The sequence below is a fragment of the Haliaeetus albicilla genome, chromosome 18, assembly GCF_947461875.1.
Source record: "Haliaeetus albicilla chromosome 18, bHalAlb1.1, whole genome shotgun sequence".
NCBI classification, from domain to species: Eukaryota; Metazoa; Chordata; class Aves; order Accipitriformes; family Accipitridae; genus Haliaeetus; species Haliaeetus albicilla.
In genome coordinates, this window is record NC_091500.1 from 30,823,448 (window position 1) to 30,848,588 (window position 25,141).

The 25,141-nt window shown below is 49.3% G+C and overlaps 2 protein-coding genes across 3 annotated transcripts in view; one reads left to right on the top strand and one right to left on the bottom strand.

Annotated features, from left to right (window-relative positions):
* The window catches only part of R3HDM2 (R3H domain containing 2), a 60,163-nt gene extending 40,324 nt beyond the window's left edge, over positions 1 to 19,839 (bottom strand). Inside the window, exon 1 of one of the 2 annotated variants that reach the window (XM_069806493.1) lies at positions 19,731 to 19,839. The gene's annotated coding sequence lies outside the window, so the exon portion shown is untranslated. Of the gene's footprint in view, positions 1 to 15,367; positions 15,630 to 19,730 lie in introns of those variants that run through there. The other variant, XM_069806495.1, reaches the window with a different exon arrangement.
* Positions 19,840 to 19,929: 90 nt separating this feature from the next.
* INHBC (inhibin subunit beta C) lies at positions 19,930 to 24,235 on the top strand. Its single transcript, XM_069806506.1, has 2 exons — positions 19,930 to 21,234; positions 22,834 to 24,235. The coding sequence occupies exons 1-2, from the start codon at positions 20,889 to 20,891 to the stop codon at positions 23,574 to 23,576; spliced, it is 1,089 nt and encodes a 362-aa protein (XP_069662607.1). The 5' UTR covers positions 19,930 to 20,888; the 3' UTR covers positions 23,577 to 24,235.
* The last annotated feature ends 906 nt before the right edge of the window (positions 24,236 to 25,141 follow it).

Genomic DNA, 25,141 nt, shown 5'->3' on the forward strand with positions numbered 1-25,141 from the left:
CATTTGAAGAGGGGGTCCCATGGCTAGAGAACCAGAGAGAAAGGAATGACAGAGGGGCAAGACAGGGGGTGATAAGACAAAAGTCAGTTGCAGTGCTATACCAGTGTTTTCAAGTGGAGGGCCACAATTAATCAACCCCCACATTGGCTGAGTGCAAAGGCTTCATGGATGTTGTATGAGATTTCCCCAAGAGAAGGTGCAAGAAGACAGATCCAAAGGATTCAAGTTCCTTTTATGCCTCCTATTTCTGGCCACTTCAAGTTCTTTCCTCCCAATTCTGCAAAGGACTTTCTAAATAAATGTGCCTGTCCAAGGAAACTGAACCATGATCTCCCAAGCTCTTTGAGAAAAAAGTCACCACTGTCTGCGCAGTGCAAGCTTGTAGGATGAGGGCCTTCAGCTGAGCTCACAGGCTCTGCTATGGCAGTTTCTCAAGTCTGCTGCACAGCAAGCCCTGAGAGGTAGCAAGTGACTGCATTTGCAACGGCTCCATGGATTGCTTAGCTGGAAGTCAGTCTGGCCATTCACAACCCCCTGGCAGAAAGCATGTGCTCAGAGTGACTCCCTGTGGCAGCTGAACCCAGCAAAGCTGCAAGATTCAGAGATTAGGCTACAACTCAGCATCAGTTTTTAACTCATCTATTTTGAGTTTGTTTATTCCTGTCACCTAGCACCCAGGCAGGCACCTGGAGTTCCAAACCTGGAGTTCTGAGCCCTGAAGAAGCTCTGGCAGCTACTTTGCAAATGAGGAAGCAACAGAAAGGGACAGAGGAGTTCAGATTCAGGAGCAGTGCTTCAGCATGCCCTCCCTAGGCCAAGGATCTTTGCTCCATGTAGACAGAGCCTTAAAATCTCAGCAAAACCTAGTGAAACTAGGAGCTTTATTTTGCTAAGGAGCATCTGTGGTCTGCTGCATTTCGACTCAGGATCATTAAGGACAGTTGCTGGCATCCTCTACTCTGGACCCCTGCAGTGGCAAGATTAGTCCTATAAAAGAAGGGAACTTTGGATGCTGTTCTTCCCTTCTACCAGGTCTTTCTGTTTTCAAAGATGCCCAGCTAGCAGAGCATGTTCCGCAAGCAAAAACATACAATAAGCTTAGGACCCTCTGTTGAAACTCCATTGTCACTTCTTCAGATTGATACTAAGGCAGAAAGAAAAGAAGCCTGAGCCTGCAAACCTGATCTCTAGCACTTAGATGCCTGGCAGCCAGCTCAGCAAGGACAAATTTCTGAGAAAGCCTTCCAGCCCTAGGACACAAGCACCTGCCCTAGACAGCACGGACACAGCCTCCTGCGGGCTTGTCCAGCTCTTTCCAAAATCACTGCCCATTGTCACTATGAGTCGGCAGCACTTCATCTTCATGAAGCACATGTGTGTGAGAGGATTTCCTAAGCTGCATCTTGCTCCTTAGATGGGGAGACAGTAAATCCTGCGTGGGAGGAGGAGGAGAAGGAAGAGCAAGTCAGCCCCACCAGCAGCCTGGACAAAGCCCTACAGAGAGGGCTCCTGCCTTTCACACCTGAGAGCCATTTGCTTATTTATCTCACGTGTGTGTGTGTGCACATGCACACAATGAAACTAGGTCAGTGAAAGCAGGGCACAGAAAAGATGCAGCAGCTCTAGGTATTGTCTGTGCTCCCAGCTTGCAGGGAAGCTGCCTATGCCTAACATAGTAATATCGCAGAGCAAACAAAGAAAAAAGCAAGAAGACATGTTCCCTCCCTCCCTGGCAGACATATCAAATGAGCCTGGGCTCTAATTTGCCCAGCCCAGCTTCTGTTGAGAGAAGACATGTCAATTAGGTAGTGGATATAATCCCATCAGAAAGGGAAAAAAAGTCAAGACTCGTGACACCAAGATGGTGGGATGGCACTGGTGCAAACCCCCACCATCAGCCCAGGACTGGGCTCCCCCATGTGACAGACATACCAGGTAGCCTACATCAGACACCTACAGCAGCTGGAAAGGGAGAAGAGCATTACCAATGGACTTAAATTCATTCATTTACCCACCCAGACCAGAAAACTCCCTCTCCCCTTAGAAAAGGGAAAAAACCCAAACAAAAGAGCCTGGAACAGACTCCTCGTTGCAGGCATATCAAACACCAGCGCTCTCACTTGTGCCAGCCTCAGCCACCACAGCACCATGGGGATGAGAGAGAGAAAGGAACCCTCAAGCAGTTAGAGAACTGTATCACAGACTGTTCTTTGGGCTGGAACTGACCTTGCTCATTGCATCCAGCAGCAGGCTGCAAGCGATCATTAATTACTAAAGTGTATATAGGTAGAAACACACACTCCAGACACCATACACTTCCAAGGACATTATGAGCATGCAGACTGCAGGAGAGATTTGGAAAGCTGGCTGCCTATGTGACTCAACTTCAGAGTGCTGCCAGGTATACACCAAGCATTTGAGCTAAGGGATCAGCTTGGACAGGAAACACTTTTAGGCAGACACCATAATAACCACCACACATGGCAAGTCAAACATCTTTCATAAGTCCTCCAGGCCACAGGCTTGTTTTATTTTGTTTTGCAGGAGTGTGTATGCAGCAGAAAGACTTCTTCGTGTTTGGAAGATGTGGGAAGGTTGAGAACTGCAGCACATTGCTGCTGGGAGCTACCTACTCTAACATGTTGTGTGAGAACAGCTCCATGAACATCCAGAACCAGAGCAGGCACCCATGGAAAAGCTGAAAGCAGGAGACCAGCAGAAATGCCACAGTTGGGGCTGCAGAAAGGATGTTGTGGTCTTACTCATCCTTTTCCATGGGGCACACAAGTGGAAGAAAGGGAGAACAGCCAGGATTCCTCATCGAGACTATGACCACTTCTCTCCACATAAGTCCTACAACTAGCATGTTTTTATCAGGCCCAAGGTCTCCTCAGAAGAGGCCACAATAAAGGAACAAGGGGTAGATTGAAGAAAAAAAAAAAAAAAAAAAGAAAAAAAGTACCTGCACAGTGGAGGCTCCGCTCCCAAAAGTCACAAGTCAGAGAGTTGTGAGGAGGACAACATTCTGAGGAGGACACAGAAACTCAGGCCATCAAGAACTCTGTCTGAACGGCTTCTACTACCAGAAAAGAGACAAATTTGGGTTATGTCCAAAGAAGCAAGATCCAAGAGTCAAGCCCTGGCCTACACTGTCCTCAGTTCATCCTGCTGCTGGGAATCAGTGTCACTCCAAGTGCTGCAGGAACACACATAAAATAAAGGCACCTGCTACTCTTACACACCCAGGACCTATAAAACCAAGGTGATGACAGGGGTGGGACTCCTGAAACTAAGAGAAACAATACAAGAACGCTTGAAGAAGCTTACTTGGCCTAAGAGAGAAGAATTTGGAAATTAGACTGTAAGGCAGAATTAGTACTTCACTTCGGAGCCTAGCAGAAAAAAAGCACACTGCCCGAGATTTGGGTTTCATTGGACTAAAGCATTTAACTTAGCAGTAATCACAACTGCGTTTTCACAGTGTGCTGCAGAAGATTGCACTAGTCGCCTGCTCAAAGCCATAGTGCTCATTGCAAGCTGCATCTACTGCACTTCGGCATTTATAAACGTGCACTGTCCAGTCCCTTGCTCAACTGCTACTGGGACTGCCTCGCCCTCTAAATTCTACCCCCCTTTAGCCCCCCCCCCTTTATGCCAAGAACATAAAGACATAGTAAACTTCATGTCACTAATGAGTCAGCACACAGTAAGTACATGCTTGCTCCATGCCAGCAAGACATTCCCAATGTGGGAGTTGAACATGGCACTGAATGACTTTTCCAGTTGCAGACATTTCTGAAGTGACTCTGCAAGGGGAGGTAGGCAGAGTTGCTGCCTCTGCTCTCCCCGACACCTCCTCTAGCAAGGAAGCGACAGGGCAGCTCTTTCCTCCAGCCAGACCCCTTCCTCCTCCTATTTGACCGAAAGGACAGCAGTCTCCCCAGCTCCATTAGGAAGAAAGTCCAGAAGCAGCAGGGATGCAGAGTAGCTCATTCCATCAGCTCAGAGGGACAAAACAAAAGCAAAATACAGGAGAGCCAGAAGAGGGGAAAAAAAAGGATAGCAGGAGAAAATATAAATGCTGAGAGACACTCAAAGAAAGCAGAAGGGGCAAATTAAGTTTAGTGTATAGCTGGAAAAAACATTCAGAGATGAAACAACTTGCTCACCCGCTCCTTTTAAAGGCTGTGCTGCCATCTCTGATGGATAAGGGTGCCTGCACTGGACATGGCAGGGAAGAACAGAGAAGCGTTTTAAATTTAAAAGAAATGACCATCTTCTACTAAGTAAAAATTAAACACCACCCCCCACCCCCAAGGAGCTTTGAGTCAACCTCAGCCTTGCGCACAGAATCTGATGCTGTCTTCTCTGCACGTGCATGCACACACACGTGCATGGAGGTGTCTTCTTCCCAGGCTGAAGCCAGTCTCCAGGCAGTAAAATAGAATTTTTATTTTATAAAAAGGGACCTTCCATTCAAATCTGGCTCAGCTGAGGATGTGTTATCATGGCAACCATACCCTCCCTGTCTACCCCAGCAAGGAGAGTATTAAACACACACAGATCTGAATGATCCTGCACTGGCACAGGCTGCAACTAAACCCCATCATCCCCTCCAGCCCCTCTCCAAGCCGAGGCTGGCGTGATTTGACATGAACCAAATCTGTCAATGGCTCAAGACAGACACGTGGGCAGTAACGAGCAGTGGAAAAAACGTACCACACTCCATTCAGCTCCAAACACTGATAAATAATTCAAGAAGAGAAATGCCGCAATACAGAGCGCAGCACAGTTTAAAAATAGAACATGCGCCGATGCCAGAGGAATGGAGGGGAAGGAGAGAAAAGCAGAGAGGTGGCATGAACTAAAGCATGTGTGTCAACAAACTGGGCAGCTCGTGGATGCTGCAGCAACCTAGTTCTATGTATTGATCCCAGCAGATGTTTATTTGCTTACCCTCTAAACTGGGAATCCAAAACAATTATTATTATTAACATAGCAACAGCAACCAGGGCTACCCCTTCTGGATCAGAGCCCTGCAGCAAGGCATATACCCAAAAAAAGAGAAACAGCCTCCATGCTGAAGAGCTTGCAGGAAGTACATGGGTGGAAGTACATAGAGCCAGCGTGTATCTGCCCACCCTCCCTGCAAGTGCAGCAGTGACTCCGCAGCAGTATGGGCACCAGCTGCCTGGTGTCCAGGGTCAGGTATGGTCCATTACCTGTGTGTCCTGCTCTGGTGGGGAGCACACATAAAGCTCATATAATGCAGGTTGAGCTTTGAGAACTTATTTGGTACAGTCGGTTTTCTATTGGGGGGTGAAGGTGAAACAAGCCTCCAATGTTTCTACTGGGAAAGTTAGAGCCTTTTCTCTATTCAGCTGTTCTCTTCTAAATCCAGCTACCTTAAATTCAGACACTTCCACTCATCATTCATAATAACATCAGTTGCTGGTCAAGTGTCCCAACATTTATATTGCACAAAATGTATGTAATATACAAAAACACATAAATATACTATACAAACATTACCACCACCACCACCCTGTTAGGCAACAAGCACAAAGAGCTCAGAACGCTGTTCTCTCTGGATTCCATTGCCCTTCCTGAATTAATAACTGCATGTTAAAACAAACAAACAAACAAACTTCGTGCTAACCTAAAATATTCAACTGTCTGGACAAGTCTGCAATATAGGTATCACCTGTATTTTCGTGGTGGGAATTAGGACACAGTAGAAGTGATGTAAGTAAGGTTAGAAAGGTTACTATCAGACCCAAGAGTTCCACCTTTCAGCTGTAGAGCCTAACACATTTCACATTTACTATTAACTATGAAGACGCCTTGGTCACAGATACAGCCCCTTTATACCAGTTTGCCATTGGGCTGCTCTAAAGAAAAAGATGGTTTTTCCAGGTTTTGCAGAACCTGTGAAAAATACTTTGACAGATGGCTGCTTTTTTCTGTCCTCACAGTTTCAAAAAATAACACCAGAAAGACACCAATCTCTCCCTGCTTCCTCGTGAAGAACAACACCACCAGTTTCCCAAGTACTCGTAAGACAGGAAACTGCTGCTAAGAAGAAAATACTGAGTAAATCTTTGATAAGGAAAAATAAAATACTATCATGTACAGTTTATTCAAAACCTAATAAATCAGTACACAGAAGAAGCTTTCCCTAAATATTCTGGGTCCTCCCCCCAGAAAAAAAAAAAAATTACTAAATATGTGAAGGAATAAAAGCAAAAGAAAGTAAAAGGCCACTGAGAGGAAGTTCAATAGACTGACCTGATGCCTGCTTGTAAGGAACCTCAGTCTTAACAGGAAATCATAAACATGTGGCTCCTCTGGTTTCAGCAAAGATCTCCCAAAATGTATTTTGCCCTAAATTTGAGCGAAGGTGAACAAAACTGTGTTACTTAGTCTTAATCACTGGAGCACTGCAAGGCAACAATAATAGTCAAGGCTTGTATAATTGTGCTGATCCTAATTTGTGTGCATCTCTTAGTTGTCCAACTAACATTTCAACATAGCAGCCACTGTGAGGGTACTCTTACAGACCAGTTAAAACCTCAAAAAAAGCCTTCTGGTAAGTGACCAGATAACAGAGAACCTATTAATGCTCCCACTAGTGGCAAGACAGAATCATGAGATCAATCCTTAGCACAGAATCCATCCACAAGACATTGATCGTTAAGAAGCTGGGCTCACCAGTTCTGCTGCTCACTGAACAGTTCATTTATTCATACAATTATGTTGGTACAACTCTCAGCATAGAGTCACTTATAGGCCAGAGGTTTCATTATCCAAGTAGCTTGTTCCCATAAGCAGCAGCTGTATCAGATGAAGCAGATTTGTACCAATACAAACACAGCATCAGGCAAGAGGGCAGAATTGCTTTCACTGTACCAGCACAGCAAAGCCACACTGCTTAGGCTGCTAAAATCCCAGATATATCACATGTGAAAGTTGAGATTTTTGCCAGTACCACCTTTCCCGTTTTGGGGAGCTATGCACTGGTGAGACCACGTCTGAAATGCACTCAACACAGGGGGTTTCATGTACATCCAGTCAGTGCCAATGAGGTAGACTGCTTCTGTAAACCCCATGTCCCTGTTTAAATGAAGCCAAACAATCTCAGTCCCAGCCTAGGTTTGAAACTGATCTGGGGGAGATATGGAGAAGGGCAGCCCCGCTGCTTTTGGGCTATTCTAATTTTAAAAGCAGCTTTGAGGTTGGAGCAACTGCACCCAGTTGGGGAGGCAGAACACAAGCACCTCTCTACATTCTCCATGTTCTGGATCTTCATTCTCTTTTCTGTCCATGCTCTCCCTTTTCCGTCCCAAGGTCAAATCATAACAGAAGGATTGTGCTCAAAGCACCTGTTCATTTTGTTTGGGACATGGGGAAGCAGGCAGGACAGGATCCTATTTCCTAATAGATAGTATGCCTAAAGCCTCCCAAGAGAGGTCAGTTTCTGAGATACAGCAAACACCTTCTGTAATAAAGTGGCTCTTGTGTCTACACTCAGCTGAGGAGAAATTAGTTTCTCAAAGAAAAGAATGTCAAAGCAATATAAAAATTTTAAAACTTCATTAAAAAAATACAAGCGAGCTGCTATAAAGAGTAGGCTGCATCTGCCCACACTCAATAATCATCACCGAAATTCACTGGGAGGCAGCAGTGACTCAGCCTGCAGTACACAAAGACAGCTTGTGCTCCCAATACATAATGAAACCGGGCTTTATACAAAATCATAAACCCGCATGCGCCCCATTGACAACACACATGCAGGGGAATCCCAGCACTGACAGACAGGCGGGGAATCATCAGCCCTTCCTCTTGCTGCTGCCCACACTCAGACACAAAAACATCTCTGCAGAAGCACAGCTCACCTTTGCTTCCAACCGGGAAGTAGGTTGTGCTGTCTTCCAGCTGGGTTTACTAGGACTCAGAAATCAAGAGAAGGTTCAAAAAAAGATGGAGGAGATTGTGATATAGTTGAAGGGGGAGGGGAAACTAACTCTGGTCCTCAACTACATCCCACTATCCTTTCAAATGTCACCTCCAGCTCTTAAAAAAAAAAAAAAGAGCGAGAGAGGGAAATCTATGCATGCTTTTATTAAATTGCTGTATTGTGTGAATGGATTAATCATACTTCCAGTAAAAACCTTAAGGTATACAATTACTGCAGTTCATGTCCTGCCCAATAGCCACAAGAAACATAAGGCTTTCTTACGGATTGTACTGTTTGCTCCCACACTCATGCCGTCACATCACCTAAAAAATACATTTCTCAGAGACACTTTCTGTGCTGGCCTCCAGAACAACTCCTCCATTCAGACATCCTCAGCCTTTTTCTCAGAACAACTACCTCCTATCAAAGCTAACTGATACAGAAGGCCTCTCAGCAAATGAAAAAACCTGTCCCACAGAATCAGGACTTCAGCAGCACAACACATTCGAGTTACAAACCCTTCTGCCTGTTCACAGCAGGGCACCATCCTGTGAGCCAGGAAAGTGCAGGCCTCCTGGGTTCTTAACCTAGCTCAGCTCTGCCTTTTGATGCTCAGTCAAATAATTTCTTCTCCCTGTTCTTCAGATCGTCCACCTGTAAAACAGGGATTACATGCACCTACTCACAGTGGGGTAGAAAGGATTAATGTATTAGTGCTGCAAACTCCCCTTCTAAATCCCTCAATGTACAGTCATGGGCAGGGACAGGATGGGACAGGGGAGTAGGACCAAAATGGCTTTATTATTAGCTCCTGCTGTGGCACTGACTGGGAAGGCCTCCCTGAACTTTGCCATGTTCCTTGTTTTATGTCCCAATGCTTCGCCAAGCAGCTCTGGCCAAAGCTCTTCGGTTTTCTACAGGCTTCCTGCAGCATGCACTTGCCTTGTGCTACAGAACAGCAAACACAGGCCAGAAAAGCTGCTGTGAAGCAACAGGCTTCTCTCTGGATTGCCCACACATAAATTTTACTTTGTGTAACACAGTGGATATACACCCTCTACTCACTTCCCCCCCCCCCCATACATGCACACTCCATACAAAGTCACTTAAGTGCTGACACAGAGAGAGAAGATCCAAGTCTCCAGTAAAAGCCCTCTTGCCGCCCCATTGATTCTTGTGTGGGAGGCACCTTTCTATCCTGAGGCCATCTAGTGCCCAAGTTGCCAGAACTTGGTTCTGCACCTCAAGCTTCCAGTCTCTTTTGAGCTACAAAGCCTAGCAGACTCAGCTTAACTCACTGCCACGCAGCTGCTCAGCAAATGCTAACAGTCTTTTTGTCCTCATTTCTGTTTTCCCCCACCTGAAGCCACCTGGTGCCACCATTCCGGTTCTAGGGATGGCTGTATTGTTAAAGACATCTAAAGCAGCAGCTATGAGAGTTGGGGGAGAGAGTTTTTAAAGCCAAGTGGGTGATCTAGAAAGGATTTCTCTCCTCCAGCAGGGTTCTGCCCTCACCACAGCATTGCCACATCAGGGACATTTTGTCCACCGCTGTTCCACGTTCTGCCTGTACTTCCTGACATTGTATTTCTCCAAATGGATGTATGTGAGAAGATTTAGGAAGTGATGGGTATAATCCTGTAGCATCTACAGCAGCGATAGGGTCTGTGCAAGTGCTTGCTTGAGCAGTTGCTTTGGAAGCCAAGGTGCCAAACTCAAATTCAGCATCAACTGAAAGTGGGTTTGGGATGCTTTAAGATGTTACCCATTAACAGTAAATTTTGGGTTCCATTATCAGACACACACACAATCTGACTCACAACTGGGCATCCTCTGCTTATACACCCCCTTTCCTTGCATGATCTCAAAGCTTTCCTCCCCCATCCCCAAAGCAGTTTCTCCTAGAGGAGAAATATTTTGTTGCACCCATTGTTCAGACTGCCAGAATGTCATGGCCATACACTGAACAAACCCTCCCATTCCCTTTCTGAACACTAGCAATATTCCTCCCTTTTATAAAGAGACAATAATAATCCAATCAACAAGACGACAAAAAAGGGCAAAAAGCTAAAGTGCTAAAATCAAAACACATGCTGACAGCCGATCTCATGTCTTCAGCAAGCCACCAAGATCGCCCAGAGGTCTGATAGCAGCATGGCTCCACACCTACTTCTCACAGACAAGGAAAGGAAAGTAGGAAGGTCCAAGCTGTAAAATTCTTGTGACATGATTCAGAAGGAAGACACTACATTTAGTCATCAATTCAACCTGTCACATGAAACCAAGCTGTTGGGAAGCTTGCACTGGGAATAGACAGACACATTGTTCTGCTTTTGTGTTGAACTTGGATTTAATAAAGCTAGTTGGGTAGCAGACACAAGAGCTTATTGGAGGCTACCTCCCTCTACTACTTGGGGAGACTGCATAGTATCAGCCTGGACTCTCACTAAAGTCTCCGCGAGAGATCTGCGTTGCCACAGCTCTACTTAGACTACATTTATGGAACCAGCTGAAAAGCATGCAGTTCATTTAGATATCTGCACTTTCATGTTGCCAGGCAGCTAATTTCTGAGTGATCCTAAAGGAGTTATCCAGAAAGAAAAAATAAAGATATACAGTAGATAAAGATATACAGAAAAAATAAGGATATACAGTAGATCATTGATGGATCTAGGCATTAATGAACCAAATTACAAGACCCTTCAGGAACTTGGCCAGGTCTCTGAAATGGTGCCAGAGTGGGTGTGGAAAGCAAGCATGTTTGGGATGTTGTAACTAGCATCATTCCATAACACTGGGTGAGTAGTAGTGTCTCTTTTGCCAGTGCTTTTCACACATTAAGCAAGTCAAATGTATTTTGAGTGCCTGATGACTGCTGCATATAAGGGTGATAGTAAGTGTCTTAGCTGGTTTTCCATAGAGTGACCATACTTGGTCTTCAGAGCTGGGGTATCTTAATGGGCAGAGATACAAAGCAAAACTTCTTGCTAGAGGAAGTTAATAGTTGGCACTAATTACCTCTAATTCACAGCCAAATCATCCCACAGATAAACTACAGAACAAGCTGTCAGGCATTAAAAAAAAAAAAAAAAGACATTGCAAACACCCTTTTTCACCTTATCTGAAGTGCTGGGAAGGATCAGCTAGAATTAAAGATGAATGCACTGACAAACCCAGCTGCTTGCTGGAAACAGAGTCTACCTGGTCATCAACACTCTTTTTGTATTCTATTGCAAACAGGAAGGTATCTCACAAAAAATATCAGCTTTAAACTTCTTTCCACCACCATGCCTTCTCCCCAGAGCAAAGTTCTTTAGGAGGAGTGATGAGACCATGTCACCACCAGCTGGAGGTGCTGAGATGTTGCATCCATCTGTGAAGTCCATCAAAACAAACAGCATCCAAACATGAAGCACCTAGATATCCAGGGCTTTCAGCACCTCTGCAATAAACCACAAACATACAGCAATAAAATAATCTAATCACTCTAAATACAGCGGTACCTATTTTGCTAGCATTAACTTCCAGAAATTTACACTTTAAAATAAACAGCAATAGTCATGTAAAAAAAGCCTCTAGTGAGGCAAAGACAGCCTTTCAGTCATACTGGGCACCAGAAAGGGCAAACCTTGATAACAGTTCATTCAGGCAGAGGTGGTGATTGAAGGTCAGGACTCTGGGCTCTCTTCAAGCCCAGTCACTTCCATGCCATGCTACAAGCTCCTGAACAGTACGGAAGTGTTACTCACACCTCAGTGATTCCCAGGGCAACTGCTGTTCCTAAGGAACTGAGATCCTTAGATGAAAGAAACCAGGAGGACAATGGAGTATTGACATAAGCTGGGAACAGCATCCAAAACCAAAACCAACTATTCTACCTATTTAAGGCTGATGCTTTAGCCTCAGCTAGTGAGATGCAAATGTAGCATCAGCTGAAGTGCCGCCTTCCCCTGCCACAGACCCCAGCAGCATTAATCAGCATTGCCACTTACTTCTCTGACCCCTTCAAGTCTCTAAGACATACCACCACCTACAGCTGCAGCTGTAGACACTTCCAAAATACATAACCAAAAAGAGATTCAGACCAAGGTAAAAGTTAAATTCACTTGGCCCACAGGGCTTATTTCCTCCCAACATTACACTTACCTGCCAGGGCTATGTCAAAGAGACACAAATGTTTTCTGCCTTTTATTCGCTTTAGGGGCTGAAGAACAAGTTAGAAATTTTCTGACCCTGCAGTCATGGTGAGCAGTTCATCATAATTTCAACAGCCATCAAGTCATTTTGATGTGTGTTTCAATCTCTGCTGGGGCCTTTGGATCAGGCCATAAAAGTATATTTGTGAAGAATTTAAGGCAAGAAACGCAGTTTGGCACAGGCATGCAGAGGAAGTACCAGAGGCACAGCATATTGGCAAGATCATTTTATTAAGAGTTCATCTTTAGCCAAATAATAGCCCTTTGAAAAGTCTTCAGCACTCAGGTGCCAAGCTGCATTTCCTGCCTCTTGCTGCACCATTACACTGGACTTCCTGCTTTGAATTACTCTGAAAATTAGCAGCTTGCTAAGCAACACCAAAAGCTGCTGTACTTGGGGAGTGATTGAGGCGGGGGGAAAGGCAGCCCCAAAACCTGTTCTGAAAGTTTTGATACATATCCTGCTCGTATAGCTTCTTTGGCAGCAACCTCCTCAAAAAAAAAAAATTTAAAAAAAATAATCAAGTTCTTAAAATGAGTACTGATCTAGTTGAAGTTTGCTATTAAACAATATAATGAGATTAAGTACACTGCATACATGCACATATACACTCACAAACATCAGTGCTGGGACTACATGCATGCATTCTTCACACTTTTCATACAAGTCTGCCCATTTTGGCATGAAAGCACTCTCTGTTCCTCCACCTGATTCTAGGCAGGAATTAATGCAATGACAAAATTACTTATAGTTGACATTTCTCCAATATACTAATTCTTTCTTCATCCATCAGCACCTACCATATGAAGGAAGACAAGAAATAAAAGTTAAAATAGATAGATAGATCAGAACTCTAGAAGACAGTGGGGCAAATCCAGACTCCACTGTAATCAGAGAAAGCTTTGGTTCACACATCACATTCACAAATAACTGGAGGGTAGAGTGGTGAAGGTGAAGACAACAGCTGAAGAAAGGCTGACAGAGTTGGGGTTGTTCAGCCTGGAGACAGAAGACTCCAGGAAGAACTTGAGGCCCTTTGATAATTAACAGGGGCTTATAAGAAAGACAGAGAAAGACTTTTTACCATGGCCTATAGTGACAGGACAAGGATTTTAAACTGAGAGCAGATTTAGATTGGATATAAGACATTTTTTTATGAGGGTGGCGACACATTGGAGCAGCTTGCCCAGAGAAGCTGTGGATGCCGCATCCCTGGAAGCGTTCAAATTCAGGTTGGATGGGGCTTGGAGCAACCTGATCTAGTGAAGATGTCCCTGCCCATGGCAGGGGGGTGTACGAGATGATCTTTAAAATGGTCCCTTCCAGCCCAAACCATTCTGTGATTCTAAAAGAATTTAAGCACTGAAATGAAGCTAAGGCTGGGACCAGTCCTACAGACAGATTTTTTTTTTTTTTTTTAAATGGGTGATTTATACACCTTCCCCCTGAAAATGGGGTTTTAGAATAGCAGCACTGACACAATCTTAAATTTAGCAACACAAATGGCATCACTACTATAAAGGGAACTTGATGCATCTGCACTCTGATGAGAGGATAGGATATCACACGCAGAACAAGAGGTACTGCAGAACAGCTGGAAGAAGGGATTTGATGTGGACATTCTCCACTGCTCTGATCCACAAGCCAGCACTGAACAAGAGGGTCTGCTTCTCCCACAGCCAATTCCTTGCCATCAGTATAGCAGTTTCCTTCCCCTTTAATTCAGTTGACTGGGCCCCTTTATTCCCTCCAACCCCTTTTAAAGCCTGCTACAGATGACCTGTGACAACAACAGGGACAGGCAAGAACAAACATTTCTTCAATTTCTAGGAAACTGAGCAATGCTGCCACCTCTTCTCCCAATGCTAACTACTCCAGGGAATAGCAGAATCCCAGGTCCTTATGCAACAGTTTCCCAGCCACAGAGAGACTGGCTGCGTGTAGTTTGGTAAGTTCTACAGGACATACTTCCTTATACATCCCATCTTACTTGAGAAGGTGCTAGCTTACTCCTAGGCCTTAGCTTTTACTTAACTAGAACAAGACATGCAGCATTGCAATGGTTTAACTCAAGGGATAACACAACACCTGATATTAGTCAAGTCAGTGCGGCTTTGGACATATATAATGTACCACTCTAGACCCTGTTTGCTGGGTTTAGCTCATACTTGTCATGCAAGCCAAAAAAACATAGGCAGCACCATGCTGTTCAAAGCAGCTACATCGCGTTTCTAGTTAGATGTGATGCAGAGCAGTGCAGTCAAAACACCCTGGCCACTGCTCTCAGCCCAAGGAAAACTCAAAAACTTAAGCCCAGCATAACCAATTCTAAAATATTCACCTAGCAGTGAGTCTGTAGGGAGCCTGGAGCAACTGTTCAGACAGAGAAAGAAATACTGTATTTGCCCTACTAAGGGATTAATTTCAACTGTCAACATAGCACATAGTTCTGCACACCACGCAGCAGGCTGATGAGAAAGGCCCTAGGTAACGCTGGAACCAGAAAAAGAGAGCTAGTTTTATGCAAGCACGGTGCCTGGGTAAATCAGATTGTGTCTGGGACCCCAAGAAGCACCACCACATGAGTGGTACACGAACAGACCAGCTTCCTCCAGCATCTCAACAAGAGACGATCCACAGGTATCTAACAAATTCTAATGTTGCAACTCAGGATGTAAGAGGCCATTGTCTGCTGTAAGATGCATTATGTTCTGGCAATCTGGACAGCTAGATTTAGAAGCATCTGCTTCTTCCAGCCCAATGACTAGTACCCTGGGAGATGCAGATCCTGTCCCGAAACAGCAACAAACAACAAAGGTAGCTGAGAAAACATCTGAGAGGAGTAACTAGTTCCTTTAATTCCACTCTGCTGAATGGACTACCAGCCTAGAGACTTGACCCTCAGGTCAGATGGCTGCAGCTCAAAGCAGCACTTGACTAACTAGCATTATATAACTCTGAATGAAGAAAAATAAAGCTACACTATAGAATGTAACTTCTCAGTTTTGATCCTAGGAAGGTCGAAGCAAACAAAGCTACTAAAACTCAGCCAAAGAAGATAACGCTACAAACCATTGTCCAATATTGCTAAATCACTCCAGGTTTCATCTTGTTCATGCTATGCAGGTAGCTCAAACTGTCCCTTAGGAACCACTCAGCAAAAACCGCAATGCCTGATAACGGAGGGGTCAATTGGCTCCATATCCTACTGACCTCTAGGGCACCAGTCCCCAGTCAGTCCCCATTCATGAGCAGGGGGAGAGATAAGAGAACAGACCACATCCAAGTGATGTTTCTCCTTCACGGCTGGCAGGAGTTGATTTGGGAGTCTTAATCCAGCTCCTCAAAAGCCAGGTGGCTGTCTCCAGCAAAGCATTATCATTTGAAGCAACCTGTGGAGATCCATCCTCACTTGTGCAATCCCTGGAGTCTGGGGTAATCATTTACTATCCAGTGAAGCTGCCATCAAACATCACATTTTGCCATCTTGGTGGACAGAGAAGAAAGTCTAGTGTCTTTCCTCATCATCTAGTTTGTTCCATTAAAACAAACAAACAAAATCTTATACACACACACACTGAAATAAGTTACCAAAGTTTTTTATGCAGATACAATCTGTCCTTGCATTCCAAAGAAACAGGAATGAACAGGGGAAATCTTTACCAATATATGTTTAACAACTCATTGAAAATACAAAGAGCTGTGGATGGAGAATTGAGACCCTAAGAGAACATCTATTGGAAAAAAAAAAAATTCAGCAAATCACCTGTGAACTACTGAATTGCCATTTAATCAGGAAAGAAGATTACAGCAACCATACCTGGTATGATTTAATCAAGAATTTCCAGCACAAATTCAAGCAGAAGGACACAGAGGTTACGTCAGTCAGCCTTAATAGGCTATAGGTACCAAACAGGGTAGGAATAAAAAAGAATGGAGCATAAGGAATCAGAACTATTTGAAGTAACCACAGGGAACCAGGTCCCAATTCTCAAAGGGAGATGGAGAACAGGTCAAGGCAAGAGATGAGACAAGATTCTCAACAAGTACCAGTGACAAAAAACCAAACTGAGACCAGCCACGTGTGGAACTTCTCTGCATGCTGCCAGCAGGAAAAGGAGCACCAAGACAGAGATTTAGAATTAGCATGGGCACTGTTTTGGTTTGTAAACAGGCACATGTTCATCTGCTTTCTGACAAGCAAACCAGGTCCCACAACATACTCCCACTGCTCCCCGTGCAGACAGAGGAAACCAACTCTTGTGCACACCAATGATTCGGGATATCTGTGGCCCATAGCATGCTCCCCTTTACAGTATCTGTTCTTTGTAACATCAGTCAGCCTTCTTCGCACAGCTGGCAAGTAAGGACAGCTCTGCTGTTCCATGGGTCTTGAAGAAGCAGCCACAACACCATACCAAAGAGCTTCTCCCTACCCCCCACCCTTCCCTACTGTTAGGGCATAACTCTTCAGCCTATCCTTTGTTTGGTGATAAACAGGCGCCAAAGCTTGGCAATACTTCCAGCTCCCCAAGCAGGTTATCTCCCTTTACCAAGTCTTCTTTCCAGCAATTCTCTTTGCCAACCCTTTGGGTTCCTTACACTTCTTAAGCTTTGACTTTGCTCCGACAATGAAGACAGCCAGTAATCTGCACCTACTGAGCAACACACACAGGATTAACAGCAACTCTGGATTTTCCAGCTCACGTTGCATGTGAATCCTCTTCAGCAGAGTGGTTCAGATTCTAATGGATCACTTTGCATGAACAGAGGCCGCAAAAGCAGTGGAAGCTATAATAAACTCAAGGTTTCTCTGTACTCAGAACTACACTGGCATCATTGAGCTCTAAGAAAAATAAAGCCTGTCCTGGAAAGTTGGAAGCTTGGCACTTCTGCCAGAAGCTTGCTTAGTGTTCTGTGCAGTGAAGCTCATTCTCTTACTACTCCCACTACTAAGGCACACCTAGCTGCATTATCAGCATATATGGCTAGAAATACACCTTGTTCTTCCAGACATCTTTTGTCAACACTGAAGCATCACAAAAGTATACAAAGAACAGGCAGAGCTAAAGCAGTTGAAGCAGTTGAGCTCAGCTTTAAGTGCTCAGGAGGAAAACTAATGCATTTCTGAGCTGATCAGTCTCTATGTTAAGAAGACACCTACAAGCAACAGGTCATTCAAATTGGACTGATGGACTGAGTAGGGTGCTTGGTAGTATCTGCAAGCTGGTAAATCAGCTCCCAGGTATAAGAATCAGTTTACCCCTCTGAAAAATCCAACACCTGTTTTTGGGCACAATTACACTATGTGAAACCATCACAGACAAATCTCAGACAATAAACGTGAGGGAGGTGGAATGATCATCCATGTAACATTTTAGCTGAGACACAAAACTAGAAACCCATGTGGGGGAATTTTAAATTCCCCAAGAGGTCACAAGTAAAAGTGTTTAGGAATTAATAGCAAGGATTCTTGTGATGCTCCTTCCCACATTTTTTTATTATTAATTTTTTATTAGGAGCAGGGAGTTGCCTCACAAGGAACACTTCACAGTGCAGAAGGCTACTGTGCGTAGCACTGCTGAAGGGCAGAAAAGAGCAAGAATGTAAACCTTATGTCCAAATTAAAATTCAAGGCAACATCTAGAATGAATCTGTACAGCCAGCCCTGATGTCCTGACCACTGCTTCTTCATTGCTTTTGATAGATAAGGTAGCTGTAGTACGGGTCAGCCAGGCTCACCAACGTGTAGCACAGTCACACTACAGTGAACAATCAACCTGAGGATGTGTGGGGAACAGGTGAAGACATGGCAGAAAAGAGCATATCCTGGGACACAGTGAAGTAAGAGGAATCTTACACCAAACCCCATACAGGACAAATAAGTTGGAGTAAGTCAAAAGGACCCAGCTATAGCAGAAGCAAGTACAGACCCTAGAGAGAAGAGAGGCAAATAAGGACTTTACCAACAAGTTCAGATTCTCTATGGCCTAACAAAGAGCTGCTCATTTAGGGGACAATCGATAATAGAAGACAGCAGAAAACCATTGGGGTCTGCAAATCACCCTCAATGAGCCAGTTAGAACAGGCTAGAACCTTGCCCACCATTTAAGGAGCTGGCGCAGCCTTTGCACAGCACTCCTCCAGATCTGTGGTGCCCTTTTGAAAGGCAAACACCCTCCTATAACCAGTATCTGACAGACAGAGCAACACCAAGCCCTTTATAAAATCAGAGGCCAGCGCAGCAGCCTAGGCCTCGGCTCAGCTTTCTTGCTCATCTCAAAACAAAGAGGCTAGAAAGAACAATGACTGAAAAGCAGAAAAGGTTGCCATCGATGAAGGAGGTAATCTAGATCAAACTCTAAAGGAAATGAGGGAAGGGATTAAAAAAAGATTCACACAAGGAGCGACAGAAGAGAGGTAACAATCCACCAGCTACATCTATTTACACACTGTATCAGGAGCTCAGAAGGACAACCTCTCTCAGACCATTTGAAACAGATCAGAGGAAGACTTTAAGTAGTATCAACTTACCTGTGAAACTTGCTGCCAGAATACGACACTGGCAGGAGTCAGAGGCAACTTTTGACACTCAGGCAGACAGCCCAAACATCTACAGGTACCCCAAAAAAACCCGTGATGATTTAAATGTGTCACAGGGCAGAGAACACAGAGTAACAAGTAACAAAATAACCCTTGCATGTATCGCATTAGTGACCTACACAGAGTCTCTGAAATCCTTCCTAAGCGTGCTCCAACCAAGCCAGAAGACAACTAACCCTCCAGCATTTTCACTCCTCTTGTTACACCCAGAAGGGCCCCAGAAGTCCCATACGTTTCCAGGAAAGCGTTTCAAAGCAAAGACGTTGTCTGTAAGGATACCAGAAAACCTTACTGCACTTCCCAGGCGCTAGAATGGATGCCTGGCCATCAACGAGGTGAGGCCTCCTCTCCCACCTGTTGCTCCTCTTCCTCCTTAGCCTCTTGCAAGCGCTGCACCGCACACAGAAAGCTGGGGAACGAGGCAGCCACAGCAAGCTCAGGTACTTCCAGATCGCGCAGGGATGCCCCTCGTATCTGGGCCAGTCAGAGATGCACGGGGCAGGGGAACACCCAGCCACCATGTGCTCCGCAAACTTGCCGAGGCAACCGGCCCGCTGCAACTCCCCCCCCCCCCCCGCACCGACACCACAGCGAGCCTCCCAAGCCCCGGCGGCCAGCAACGCCTAGAGATGGCGGAGACCCAGCCGGACACCGCCGCCGAGCGCTCCACCGAGAGCGGCAGCCCGGGAGGCGGACACCGCCACCAGGCGCGCCCCACCGACCCGCAGCGGGGGCGGGGGGGGGGGGGGCAGGAGCCCAGGGCACACACCAGAGCCGGCACCGCGACACCCCCGCAGGGACGGGGGAAGCACCGGGGCGTGGGGAAGACCTCGCAGGCGGGTTCCCCGCGGGCGGCGCGTCCCCGCCCGGCCCCGGGGGCGCCGCCGACCGCCCCGTCGGCCTCGAGTCCCCCCAGGCCCGACCCCGGCCCACCACCGCGCCCGGCCCTCGCCCCCGGCGGCGCAGCACTTACCGGGCCGAGCCGGGCCCTGCGCCGCGGGGCCGCCGCCGCCGCCGCCACCACCACCCCGGGCTGGACCGGGCCTGGGCCAGCGCGGGCCGCCCAGGCGGGGCGACGGAGACGGCGGGCGGACGGGGGGGACAGGACGGGGAGGGGGGGGATGGGGGGGGGGGCCGGGATGGCCGGAACGGGGAGAAAAGGGGAAAGAAACAGAAAAAAAAAAAGGGGGGGGAGGGGGGGGAAGAAGCGGCGGGCCCCTCCCCCGGCGGGCGTGCGCGCTGCGTCACTGCCCCGTGCGCGCTGCGTCACCATACCGCGCCCGCCGTGCTGCCCGTTGTCGTAGCAACCGCCCGGACGCGGCGCCGTGGAAGGCTGGCGGGACGCAGCAGCGCCCCCCAGCGCGGTGGAGGGCGCAGCGGGGAGCAGAGACGCTACCTCCGTTTGGGGGCGGAGCCGGACCGCGGCACCGCCTTCATGGGACGGAGCGGGGGCGGGGCCGAGGCGCCAGTCTCCACCCCCTGTGGCCCCGCCCTCCAGCGCGCAGCGCGTGGGTTACCGGCTCCGTCCGGGGCGGGGGGGGGCCGCCCCCGGGGATTCCCCATCTCCCGGGGGGGCCCCGCCCCGCCCCTCCCCATGGCGGGGCCCTGGGTGCTCCCCGTCGCCTCGGGGACTCACGCCGTTCGCGGGGACCCCCGCCGTCTGCCTGGGCCCCCACCCCTGGAGTGGGCAGCGGGGTGGGACCGGGGTGGCCTCCCTTGACCGGAGCGGGTTGCCCGGGGCCGAGCCCCAGCCCCCGGGCAGCCTCTGCCGAGCGGGCAGCCCTGGGCCGAGCCCCCCCCTCCCCCCCCCCCCCCGCCGCCCCGAGAAAGGAGCGCCATCCGCCCGGGTCCACCTTAACCCGGGGCAAGCTGCTGCCTCGTGCCCGGGAGAGGCTCCTGCGGGATCACAGGGGCGTTTATCTTGCCCGGGATCAGCCAATATTTGTGGCCACGTCAGGAGAACGAGCCCTTCCTCACTCTCTGCTCCTGCGGAGTCCGGCGCTGCTGTCCTGCTGCCACGCTCTGCTCTCCCAGCCCCAGCGCTGCTGTCCCGATTTGACTTTGGCTTATCGGGCAGTTGGAGGATCACTGTTTGCCAAGACCCCCAAGCTGTCACCTCCTGGCACTGGAGATGACAGCCACCGTGGCTTTCCTGCTCCTGAGCCTTCTGAGGATGGCGGCTCCCAAGGGAGCGTGGTGCCCAGCCTGCGGGCTGGCAGCCCTGGCCCCCACCACGCAGCGGGACGTCCTCATCGCGCTGGCAAAGCAGAGCATCCTCTCCAAACTCCGCTTGCCAGACAGGCCCAACATCACTCAGCCCACGTCCAGGGGGGTCCTGCTGACCGCTCTCCGCAGGATGCGTGCGCAGCGCGTGGACACGGCCATCTCCCCCGGGATGCCCCATGACGGCAGCATCCCACACCTGCGTCCTGGGATAGGCCTGCAGGAATATGAGATCTTGAGTTTTGCCGAATCAGGTCTGTACAGATCCTGCACCCCACGGGCACGGTGGGATGGATCCTGAGGTGGGGGGCGGCACAGAGGGAAGGAAGGTCTTGCCTGTGGGAAGGTGGTGAGAGGTTTCCTCCTCTGCACAGGCATTTCAAAAGCTCTGCCCGGGGGCATCGCGCTCCTGCAAGCAATGCCAGGCTACGCACCAGGCCAGGGGGCACACTGCTGCTGAAGGACTGGCAATGAGAGGTTCCACATCCAGAACCCTTACATCCATGTCCTGAGCTTACCCCAACTGGCCGCCCCTCGCCACAGACAGGGGAAGCACTACTGAGGCTCTGGGGCCCCTCTCATTTACGTATTACATGTGGGGGCAAGGGGGTGGGTGCAGGAGCAAAGATGGACTGCTGTATCATGTGAATTTTTTGTCCATTTCTGTTGAACCCTCCTCGCTTGTGCTAGAGGTGGAGGGGTCAGATGGCCATGTTTTTCAAAACATGATTTTAAGCCTAGACTCCCCATCAGCTTGCAGTGCGTGGGCTTAGACCTCTAAAGCCCATCTGGCTCCCTGCACTCAGCTGCGTCTCCACTTCCTACCCAAAGTGGTGGGCTGCCACATTTCACTCCAGAATCAGCTGTGTTCCTGGGAGGAGAGAGCTCCACAAAAGGTGCTCAGGGGTCCTGACAAGTATCACTGGATAAACAAGGTCCGGTACCCCCCACTTCTCCCAGGCAAATGCAGCCACCTTTGGAAAGAAGCAGAATCACCGCCCCATCCTGCAGAACATCCTTCTGCACCGTCACCCTGCCCAGCCCAAACTGCTGCTTGGTGAGGTGTGGGGGGCACATACTCCCCTTGCATGCCTTTAAGTGGTTTGCATGGCTGCTGTGGGATAGTGAGGGTTTGCCATGTCCTTGAAGACCTCTGGGAACAATGCTCCTCCACAGTACGCTGTGTTCCCATACATGAGGACAATGGGGAGTTGTCTCCTGGCTTGGTGGAGTGTCTGCTGGAAGCGGAAGAGCCGGCGTGAGCCACGGGCCTGAGCCCAGTCTCTCGCTCTGCTGCGCTGTGCCAGACCACAGAGGAGGGGGGTTGTGTCCTCACGGGCAGAGCTGTGCCAAGGAGGCCAGTGCTGCTCTCGTGGTCCCCATCAGCCCTTCCTCTGCAAGGAGAGGCAGCTCTGCAGCCTCAGCAGCAGCAAGGGTGGGACATGCTGGAGCGATGTCAGGTGATGGTTCCAGCCATGGAAAGCAGAGGTAATCCTGGAGGTTCAAATCAGTGTGACTGCCTTAAATCCAAGGCTGGTTTACACAGCCATATGACCCGCACCAAAACCCTCCAGCAGCTTCGCTGACAAGGGGGATATCAGGCCAGAGGAGGTGGAACCAAGCCGGGTCACTGCATTCAGCACCGGGCCCAGATGCTGCTGCTTTAGAGCGGCATAAGAAGGAGGAGCAGCAGCGGTGCAGGAAAGTAGGGGCCCCTTGATGCCTGTATGTGCTGCACCCTGCTCCCTGGTTTGGATATACATCACATTTGCTCTGACTCGGTGGCCCCCGGCCGGAGGAGCCCTCCACCTCCTCCCTTCACCTCCTGATTCTGCTTTCGGTTCTGTGCACAGGGTCCTCCACCTCCCGCAGCGTTCACCTGCATTTCCACTTCACCCGGGAGCTGGCTGGGAGCACTGAAATCCTGCAAGCCACCCTCTACCTGTTTTGGGCAGTCCCTGGCCCCGGGATGCATCCTGTCACCGTCAGACTCTTGCAGCCAGACCCAACGGGGCTGAACATGACCGTGGCCAGCGAGACACGGCTGGAGGTGCAGAGGGCTGGTTGGGCCACACTGGACGTGGGCCGAGCTGTCCAGAGCCTCTTTGGCCAAGGGAGTCAGAGGCTCACTGTGGAGCTGGAGGTGGCGGAGGACTGGGGGTCTCCCCTCCTGGCTGGCCGTGGTGATTCCCACTGGCCATTTGTGGCAGCCCAGGCTCGGGCCAGGACGCCCCACCGGGTCCAGCGGCGCGGCATTGATTGCAGCGGGGACTCTCAGATGTGCTGCCGCCAGGAATTCTTTGTGGACTTCAAGGAGATCGGCTGGGAAGACTGGATCATCCAGCCAGAGGGATATCACATGAACTACTGTGCGGGGCTCTGCCCCCTACACATGGCTGGCATCCCTGGTCTCGCTGCCTCCTTCCACACGGCCGTCCTCAACCTCATCAAAGCCAACAACGCGAACGCAGCTGTGGACTCCTGCTGCGTGCCCACACAGCGTCGCCCCCTCTCTCTGCTCTACTATGACCGGGACAGCAACATCGTCAAGACCGACATCCCCGACATGATTGTCGATGCCTGTGGTTGTACCTGACCCGCTGCCTGAGGAGGCAGGAGGGCAGGACCTGTGCTGTGCAGGGCTGCCCTCCTCCCAGACCCTCCCCGGCAGTGCGAGACCCGGCAAGCTGCTGAGTGATGGGAACCCTGCCAAGGTGCTTTCTCCTCCTGAGGTTGAAGCATCAAGGGCGATGCTGAATCTGCAAGTCCTCTCTTCCTTCACCTCCCACACGGCTCTTTTCCCCCTTCAGATCTGCCCGTGGATTCCTCTCTGCCCATGAGCCACGGCCCGCGAGGCCATCTCCTGATGGACACCAGGAGGGTCCTTCCGCCTCCAGGACTTCGCAGGGCACAACTCCCTGGGTGGGTCAGGGCAGCCCCAGCTCGCCCTGCTGCTGGTCCCAGACCAAGGCCATGGGGCAGCCCTCCATGCTGCAACACAAACATGTGCTCCTCAGGTAACGAGTCCCAGGAGCAGCCACCTCAGGCTGCTGGGGGAGATAGAAGCTGAAAAGATGCTGGGGGATGGCTAGGCCAGAGGGGAGAGGGCCGTCCATGGGGCCCCACTCCTCAGCTGGACATGAGGTTGGGGCGGGTGAGGAAGGGGAAATTGATCCCAGTGGGAGGAAGGTGTTTCCCTCTCCAAGCATCCCAGCTACCTGGTTTTCAATAAAAGACTCCCAGCTGTCGTGTGCACACCTGTATGTACGTGTACACATACGTGTGCCCTGTCATTAGCCAGCACATCTTCCACCTCTCCCCAAAGTGCAAGGTGGTGGATGTGTCCTAGCACGGACAGCCCCAAGATGGCACAGAAAGCCCCAAGATGGCACAGAACTGACCCACTCTGCTATGTGCAGTCCTCTTCTAAACGACGACTTGATTATAAAACTCAGGCAGCGGGGTTGGGCATCCACCACCAGGACGCTCTGTGCCCAAAAACTGCAGTGCTGCTGGCCCCCATGGCTCTCATGCTCTCTGCCCCTTGGCTGCCTTTCCTGGGGGGATGCGGAGCCCCTGACTTGTCTCAACCAGACCCAGGGCATGGTGTGGGAGCCCCAAGACACAGGGGGCTTGTGATTTCCACCAGGGAAGACACCATTCCTTGGTTGGGCCGAATTTTCCATTCCACTAAAACCATCTGTATTTGGCCATTCTTGTCCCAAGTCAGGACAAAACTGAACAACTCTTCTCCCTTTTCAAGTGGACAGAGACTGCCAGGCAAGATCACCAAAGTCAGGGTGCCCAGGACACCCAACCTTGGCTACAACCCCACACCAGCTCCCTCACTGGGGAGCAACCTCTTGGCACATCTCTGGACCACGGCCTGGAGCAGCTGCCCCCTTTGCTGCCCCTTGCCAGCCTGGCTGGTTGGCAAAGTGGGATATGTCAGTGCCGTGAGAGCTGGGGGCAAAGGGCAGCTCTGACACATCAGCCCCATTACATAATCTCGCGTCAGGGTTTCCTCACTGCTTCCCACGTGTCCCCCATGTGCGAGGGCTGAGAAAGCAGGGAGGGGGTGCTGGGGGTGGGAGAGGAAGGTTCACAAGGGGAGCTCCTGGGGCAGTCCCCCCAGGATGCATGCAGCTGGCTGGGGTGGAG

What these genes read in the sequence shown, in the direction of transcription:
- INHBC (XM_069806506.1), top strand. Translation starts at nt 20,889, where the DNA reads ATGACAGCCACCGTGGCTTTCCTGCTCCTGAGCCTTCTGAGGATGGCG. An exon ending in CTTGAGTTTTGCCGAATCAG is followed by an intron (nt 21,235 to 22,833) that starts GTCTGTACAGAT and finishes TTCTGTGCACAG; the next exon opens with GGTCCTCCACCTCCCGCAGC.